Consider the following 9,300-nt stretch of genomic DNA (forward strand, 5'->3'; position numbering starts at 1 on the left):
AGGTCATGGCAATTATAGCAGTAGCGCGGTTTGTGGTGGACGCGCTACTGCTATTTTCCTGTTAGCAGCTCGTTTCGGTAACACGCATTGTTGCTAAATAGCAGTAGCGTGATATTTTGGGGAGCGCTGCTGGTAAGATTCTGTGTATAGGCTTTTCCCTAGTAGTGTGAAAAGCTCTTATATTGACTCTTTCCGATGTTATGATAAATTTATGCTTCAGTGACTGAGATTATAGTTTGTTAGTTTTCAATGAAGTTTCCGATTCATACTTTACATTGTGAATAGATTGTTACTTTAGCATAAGAAATTATATGACAATATATATGTTGCTGTTCTAAGAATGATCATGATGCCCTCATGTCCGTATTTTATTTTATCGACACCTCTATCTCTAAACATGTGGACATATTTTTCGATATCGGCTTTCGCATGAGGACAAACGAGGTCTAAGCTTGGGGGAGTTGATACGTCCATTTTGCATCATGCTTTTATATCGATATTTATTGCATTATGGGCTGTTACTACACATTATGTCACCATACTTATGCCTTTTATCTCTTATTTTACAAGACTTGCATGAAGAGGGAGAATGTCAGCAACTGGGATTCTGGACTGGAAAAGGAGCAAATATTAGAGACCTATTCTGCACAACTCCAAAAGTCTTGAAACTCCAGAAAAGTCAGTTTTGGAATATATTAAAAATATTGGGCGAAGAAAGCACCAGAGGGGGCCACCCACTATCCACGAGGGTGGGGGGCGCACCCTACCACCCTGGGCGCGCCCCCTGCCTCGTGGGCCACCTGGAAGCCCCCCGATGCCCATCTTTTGGTATATGGTGTCTTTTTCCCTGGAAAAAATCATAAGAAAGCTTTCGGGATGAAGCACCGCCGTCTCGAGGCGGAACCTTGGCGGAACCAATCTAGGGCTCCGGCGGAGCTGTTCTGCCAGGGAAACATCCCTTCGGGAGGGGGAAATCGTCGCCATCGTCATCACCATCGATCCTCTCATCGAGAGGGGGTCAATCTCCATCAGCATGTTCACCAGCACCATCTCCTCTCAAACCCTAGTTCATCTCTTGTATTCGATCTTTGTCTCAAAACCTCAGATTGGTACCTGTGGGTTGCTAGTAGTGTTGATTACTCCTTGTAGTTGATGCTAGTTGGTTTATTCGATGGAAGATCATATGTTTAGATCCTTTATGCATATTAATACCCCTCTGATTATGAACATGAATATGATTTGTGAGTAGTTACATTTGTTCCCGAGGACATGGGAGAAGTCTTGTTATAAGTAGTCATGTGAATTTGGTATTCGTTCGGTATTTTGATGAGATGTATGTTGTCTTTCCTCAAGTGGTGTTATGTGAGCATCGACTACATGACACTTCAACATTGTTTGGGCCTATAGGAAGGCATTGGGAAGTAATAAGTAGATGATGGGTTGCTAGAGTGACAGAAGCTTAAACCCTAGTTCATGCGTTGCTTCGTAAGGGGCTGATTTGGATCCATATGTTTTATGCTATGGTTACGTTTACCTTAATTCTTCTTTTGTAGTTGCGGATGCTTCCGAGAGGGGTTAATCATAAGTGGGATGCTTGTCCAAGGAAGGGCAGTACCCAAGCACCGGTCCACCCACATATCAAATTATCAAAGTAACGAACGCGAATCATATGAGCATGATGAAAACTAGCTTGACGATAATTCCCGTGTGTCCTCGGGATCGCTTTCCTTTATATACGGGTTTGTCCAGGCTTGTCCTTTGCTACAAAAAGGATTGGGCCACCTTGCTGCACCTTGTTTACTTTTGTTACTTGTTACCCGATACGAATTACCTTATCACAAAACTATCTGTTACCGATAATTTCAATGCTTGCAGAGAATACCTTACTGAAAATCGCTTGTCATTTCCTTCTACTCCTCGTTGGGTTCGACACTCTTATTTATCGAAAGGACTACGATAGATCCTCTATACTTGTGGGTCATCAACCCTAGATGACGATCTCTTCGTAGCAAGAACGGGCCGGAGACCGTTCAAAGCTTCATCCCCAGCGTAGTCGCCAAAAAGTGTGTTCACACACGAACACGTCACCGTGTACCCTCGACGCCGGGGGTGATGCATCGCAGCTCACGTCGAAGGAGACCCGGCCGAAAGCGTGGTACGTAAGCAATCCGGCGGGCGCTTTTGTAGACCCGAAACCCCGCTTGCCCGGGAGGGACCCTGTCAGGGGTTTCTGCGGCTATGGGATGCCCTAGGTCGACCTGATCGCCCATAGGGCCTCGTGGATCGCTGCCCTCCTTCGCGAGGAACGAACGAAGAACGAGGAAGAAGAAGAACAAGGGAGAAGGTAAAAGTGAAGATAAAATATGATAGTTTGATTGTTCGATTGTGTGTTGTTCCATCGGCCGTCACCTCTCATCTATTTATGAGGCGGCTGGACTTTCCGTACAAGAAAATGACTAAAAATTCCGTCCAAAACATCAGAAACCCTAACCTAACTCGGATAGAAATCTTTGGCAAATTTTCGGATCAACTCGGAGCCACCGAGTGGTTTGCTTCGGTCCACACCGAGTGAACGATGTCAACTCTCTGCATCCTTCTGTAATTCCCCGGATCAACTCGGTCTCATCGATTGGTTTGCTTCGGTCCCACCGAGTGAACGTTGCCAACTCTTTGGTAATTTTTCGGATCAACTCGGTCTCACCGATCAAATCAACTCGGTCGGTCCGAAATGACTCTGCAGCTTCTGTTTCTGGTCTTGTTTTGCCTCCACAGATTGCATACGACCTCGGATTAAGATGATTTTTATATTAAAATCAACCGTTTTGATGAGACACGCAACTTTCGTGTCATTTTCCATCAGAGGCCATCTTAATTGAATTTCTGGCCATTTCATAATCTGATGTCAATATGAGCAGCTCTGAACTTGTCATAACTTTTGCATCCGAGCTCCGTTTTAGACTATCTTCATATCCATCTTGATCTTCTCGAAAAGAGTCATCCCATGGTGACTTTCAATCATAAGTTTGAATTAATTTTGACATAGCTTTAAGCAACTGTTATGATTGTGCCATTTTTAAGGGTCAACACGGGTTCTAATAATTTGCCATTCCTTTCTTCTGAAATGGACTCCGCCGAATTGCAAAACATAGCAAAAGCCCATGTAATAGCAGGCCAGCTCCCGTCTAACGTTTGGGCCTCTGAATACGACGTTTTAGAAGCTTCTGGACGCAAGCGCCAACGCCTAGGCCCACTAACGGGCGGCGTGGCACCACCACCCAGGCCAGCAAGCAAAGCCACGCCTCCTCGCCGTTGCTTTGCTTTCGTCCTCGCCTTTGCTTTCCCTTTCGTGTAGTACCGAGCAAGACAAAGCTCTCGGCACAAAACCCCCAAACCCCAGGCGCCCCACCCCCACACGCATCGCACACCACCCATCCAACCCATCCCCATCGCAGCCCACGCGCCCGGGACCCGAGCAGCCATGGCCAAAGGAGCAGCCGGAGGAGGGGGAGGGGGCGCCGTGAAGACGGCCCTGGTCGTCACCGGCGGCCTCGTCCTCGCCTGGCTCACCGTCGAGTCCGCCTTCAAGCCCTTCCTCGACCGCCTCCGCGGCGCCGTCTCCCGCTCCATCGACCCCGCCCGCGACCCCGACGAGGACACCGCCGCCCCCGCCCCCGAGGAGGACAAGTCGCCGGCCACCGCGGCCGTCGCCGCCGCTGTCGCCTCCGCCGTCGCCGAGGAGAAGGACCCCGACGTCGCCGTCGCCGAGGAGAAGAACCCCGACGTCGCCGTCGCCGCGGCAGAGCCGTCGGCGCCCCCGCTCCCTGCCGAGGCTGTGGAGGGCGAGGACAAGGGAGAGGACAAGGAGGTCGAACTGGGAGAGAAGTGGGAGGCGGCCGTGGCCGCCAAGGCCGAGTGAAGACGGCGGTGCTCGCCTCGCCTGGCTCCACTTCTGAATCGTACGCTGTGAATCTAATCTACGCGTTTGGAGGTTGTGATGGATGATGCAATGTTTTGAACTCTGTTATCGGTATCTGCATCTTTAGGGCCCGTCTTAAGATTAAGGCTTACCCTGGGTTGGTTTCTGACATTTTGCATTCAGTACTTGATGTCATGATATACATCTGTGTGGATGGTTTCATTTTCCATGGAAACTGCTTGCTTATCCTGTGGACAGCAAACTTATTGTCACATAGGTTGTTCTAGCTCTTGAAGCTGCATGTGGTTCAGTCATTTTAATCAGTTGCCAGGGTAATGGTGATGTGGTGCATCATTCTATTATTTTGGGCTGTCTTTCCTGCTTGGCTTATGCATTTCCTCTGAGGGAGAAGTTATCTCGTCCAACATTACATAAAAACTGCTTTGCTTATGCTGTTGATAGGAAAATTATAGTGACATCTGTTGTTCTACTTCTTCAAATTGCAAGTCTGCAAGGTTGTTCAGTTGTTTAGGTATTTCTTGGACTAGTGAAATGATATGGTGCATCATTCGATTATTTTGTGCTACTTTTCTTGCTTTCAGATTTTTCTCTGTGAATAAGTTATTCCTAATATGCTTCTAAATAGTGTTATGTTACCTGTTAATCCTATTCTGATGCTTGGGGTGTGTCTTTGATGCTGCCTCGTTAGAATTCTTATTATTTGATAGCTGTATATTTTACTACTCAGCTCAACTTAGCAGCGTGGTTACTTATTAGTTACATCAGTATTTACTACTCCCTAAGGTTAAGACACTTATTTTGGGACGGAGGGAGTATGTATTATTGATGTTCCTATATGTTAGTGGCCGTGCATGATTTTTTATTTTCTCGCTTAGAAGTAGTTTGCTTATATTACTATCTTGCTAGAAATATTCAGGTTTTCATAGGGATTCTCCAGGTCTTTTGTGGCAACAAATGGTTTGGTAATTTCCATTTCTAGATCACTTCTTGAATCTTTCGGTATTTTCATGTAACATGTTTGCCCAGTGCCCAGTACTACTTTTTTTTCTGTATTTAACGCTGAGCTGCTGTATCTATTTGCTGAGTAAGACGGTAGACCTTGCGAGGAAGTCCAGCCAATTATATGTCTTGAAAGGATGCAGCATTTTTCTGTCGTTCTGTTTTAAGTTGTAGCTACAAGAGGTTTCTGAACTCAGTACTATTTAAGAAGAAAGTTTTCACATTACCTGCTACAGGATAACAGTATACATTTGGAATCAAAGTCATGCTAAGTCAGTCACATTATTGCTTCATGCATGAAACATAGTTTGTTAGTAGCGTATCTGTACTGATAGTACTTAACTATTATGCTTGGATAGACTAGTGTTGTTTTCTGCATTTAGTCATCATTTGTATATGTGTTGACAAAGCTGTTAATGTTTAACATTATTCTGCAGAAGTTATTAAGCATAACCGTTTGATGTAGAAATACCATTATTGTACTAAGTTGAGATGACATGAATGCTTCATGCACAACATGTAGTCTGTGTATCTGGTGTTGAAATGTCTGAAATATTATGCTTGGCTAAACAATTGATGGTTTCTGCCTTTAATATAATTTGTATATGTGGCAACAAAGCTGTCGATTTTAGACATTATTATGTGGAAGATGCTATTAAATATCTAGAGTATTATGCTTGTCTGGTGTTACATTGATATGGAGGTGGCAAAGCTTATCTGGTGTTAAAATATCTAGAGTATTATGCTTAGATAGACTAGTGAGTTTCTGCATTTAGTATCATTTGTAGATGTGGCAACAAAGCTGTCGATGTTAGACGTTATCACGCGTTACAGTTCGATAGTGAGGGCAGCAATTATTGTACTAAGCTAATACTACATTATTACTTCATGCCCAACTTTGTAGTCCGTTAGTAGCTTATCTGGAATTAAAGTACGTGGAGTATTATGCTTGGATAAACTAGTGAGGATCTATGCATTTAGTCATCATTTATAGAGGTGACTGCAAATCAGTTGATTGGTAAACATTATGATGCAGATGCTATGATTGATTACTGACGTTATGCTGTGTTAGCATGATAGTTTGATGATTAACAACATTTTGTTACTGAAATGTCTCGTATTAAATTCTGCAATACTATGTTTTGGTGAAGTACTGATGCTTCTGCATTTATGCTGCAGTCATACATCGGACAACAAAGTTGTTAATTATAATTGCTAGATGTTAAGGTTCCAAACTGAAGTAGCGCTATTTTAGTAAACTAAGAATTAGTCTTCTGATTTTCCGGTGATGCATTTTAGTTTTCAAATGCGGCATCAGAACACAGGGGTAACATTGTTTTATTTTCATGACTATCCTTAGGCTCAACGAATAGTCTGTTAGTAACTTATCTGGAACTAAAACATGTGAAATGTTACGTGTGGATAAATTAGTGAGGATTTAGGCATGTAGTCATCATTTATAGAGATGACCAAAACTGTTCATTGGTAGGCATTGTGATGCAGATGCTATGAGTGGTTACAACTTTGTGTCGTGTCAAAGCATGATCACATCATAGCTTGATGATTAACAATATTTTTGCTGAATTGTCTGGTCATCAATCCTTTAGCACTATGTTTTGGTAAAGTACTGATGGCTTCCGCATTTGTGCAGCAGTCATACATGCAATAACAAAGTTATTAATTATAGCTGCTACTCCCTCCGTTCCTAAATATATGACGTTTTGATAGTTCAAATTGAACTACCAAAACATCATATATTTAGGAATGGAGGGAGTAGATGTTAAGGTTCCAAACTGAAGTAGCACTATTTTAGTAAACTACTCCCTCCGTAATTATTACTCCCTAGCTCTTCTGGTGATGCATTTTAGTTTTCTGAATGCGGCATCAAAACATAGGTTACTTATTTTGTTCTCATTACTATCCGTAGGCTTATGCACCATGGATTAGTTAGTGCTCACCTAGAACTGAGTCAAGTTTCCTGTTCAGTTTTGATAACTCAGTAATGATTTAGTATTTACTCTACTATACTGCGACGGCATGGTAATTGATGCTAAATGTTTAACTTTAAACTACATCATATGTTATTAGGATAAACAAATAACAAATCTCAATCCTGTTACTCGCTTAATCAGAAGGCTTAAGTGATAAGTTGGTATGGAGGTTTGGTTCAGAACAGCGCCCGCAATTTGGTTTTAGAGTTTAGACATATTTGTTAGTTATTGTTTGTGGTGTTGCCATTTTCTGTATCATTTATGATTACCCCTACTTCCTGGTCTTAGTGTTGGTTAACTAATACTCCCTCCGTTCCTAAATAGAGTATAAGTCTTTCTAGAGATTTCAATATGGACTACATACGGATGTATATGGACATAGTTTAGAGTGTAGATACACTCATTTTGCTCCGTATGTATCCATTTTGGAATCTTTAGAAAGACTTATATTTAGGAATGAAGGGAGTATAACTTAATTGTCTCAGCTGGTCTTCACTCGACAGTGAACATCATTCCTTCCAAATTGCGACTATAATACTTGCTTGAAAGGATCTAGTGTGAGCGAATTCACCGCATTGTACCCATGATCAGATGACATAAGGTATAGATGAATATGATAGGATGGTCAATTTTCATATAAGGTGCCCCATAGAATTGGTATGCATGTGACACTAGAGCACATGTAACGGCAGTTGCTACTTGCTAGCATGATTTCGTGATAGTTTCATGCAGCATGAGTAGTTCTATTTAGTGCCCAGTCCAGAATTAAAGTAGCTGTTGCAGTTCGTTTGTCAAATCTAATGGTGATTTCTGCAATTCAGCAGTTAAAATATGTAATAATAGTTTGGTAGGTGCTAAACGTTGAGTATTCATAATCAAGCAACATTTGTTGCAGTAAACTAATCATTGACTTATGGGACTGAAGGTTTCTTTGGGGTTATATTGACGACTGAAGACATGTGCTTTGTCAGTTCTTCATAGTTACTTTCGGTAAACACGCATTCTGCAAGGTAGTAGAATTCTGTAAATCTTGTTTTAATTCAAAATAATGAAGATATGTTTGTGGCAATTATATTTGTTTGCCTATATTAATTGTCCTGTTCCTGACTTGGTTGTGCGATTCTGTGGAAAATACACATTAGCATTCCAATTGCAAAATTTGCCACTTTGTCATAATGCCATGTTCTGCATTGTAGTTTTGTTGGGCAAGAGGCGATTTAAGTGTAAATATGGTTTATTGATTTGGGCGCGTTTTGTGATCTGCCTGTGGCATAGTGTAAACTACACAACCTTTGAGGGTTTTAAGCAGCATAGTACTAAAAACGGATCTCTGGTGGCATATCAGTTGCAGCACATGACAAAATGCTGCTGAATACACTTGTTTGGTCCATCTTCATGCATGCATTATTCATGTTTTACATGATTATTGTCAAAAAAGTGAGATTCTACTGGGAATGAAACTGGTATTACTAATTAGGATATTGTCTATGTGATGGCATTGCTGCTTATTTGTTTTGGGATTAGGGAAGTGCTGTCGAATTGTTATACTAATAAACTGAATATTAGCAATCAGGATTGACATTGTAATGAAAACCAATAGTCATCACTCAATGAGAACTGTCATTTGAGTGTCTTGTTTGATTGCTGTCGTGCCATGACTGGTGATCGCATACTCCTCTGGTGTCATCATTTTTATGTCTAATGCTTTCTGTCAGCATTGGGAGGCACACCAATATTGTCATTTTGGGCTTGAAATTTGCACAAAGGTTGCCGATGGCACATTTCTTTTTATGCTGACATTGTCTTATTTTTATTGCATATATTGGATACAGGAATTATGTTATTTGGTCTGATGAATGCTTGATGCTACATTTGCATGCAGTACCAAACGTCGCATCTAATCCTGTAGGTTTGATGTATGTAAGTTGGTCTATTGTGTTTGATTTTTTTTTTCATTGGTTCCATTTGAAGCGGGCATCGAGCATCTAGCATAACTTTGCATTTGATAGACTTTTTGCAAACCATGAGTGGGAGGGAAACTATATTTTGGGTTTTCAAAAGTTGGATAGGAGGGAACCAAAGCCAAATATGTAGCACATGGTTAATGAATCATAGGATATACTCCCTCCCTACCAAAATAAGTGTCTTGAGCTTAGTACAAATTTGTACTAGAGCTAGTATAAAGTTGAGACACTTATTTTGGTACGGAGGGAGTATATAGGAAGATATGCATACCACACATTGCATATATCTTCCAAGCCGTAAGATATTAAGTATGAAGATATGTATAACACATATTGCATATATCTTCAAGCCATTTGACATTAAGTACGAAGATATGGATGCCACACATTGCATATATCTTCCAACCCA

At 41.7% G+C, this 9,300-nt stretch overlaps 1 protein-coding gene across 1 annotated transcript; it reads left to right on the plus strand.

Annotated features, from left to right (window-relative positions):
• Positions 1 to 3,341: 3,341 nt before the first annotated feature.
• On the plus strand, positions 3,342 to 4,211 carry LOC119325238. Its single transcript, XM_037598983.1, has one exon. The coding sequence runs from the start codon at positions 3,479 to 3,481 to the stop codon at positions 3,914 to 3,916; it is 438 nt and encodes a 145-aa protein (XP_037454880.1). The 5' UTR covers positions 3,342 to 3,478; the 3' UTR covers positions 3,917 to 4,211.
• Positions 4,212 to 9,300: the final 5,089 nt, after the last annotated feature.

The sequence above is a fragment of the Triticum dicoccoides genome, chromosome 6B (genome assembly GCF_002162155.2).
Source record: "Triticum dicoccoides isolate Atlit2015 ecotype Zavitan chromosome 6B, WEW_v2.0, whole genome shotgun sequence".
Lineage (NCBI taxonomy): Eukaryota > Viridiplantae > Streptophyta > Magnoliopsida > Poales > Poaceae > Triticum > Triticum dicoccoides.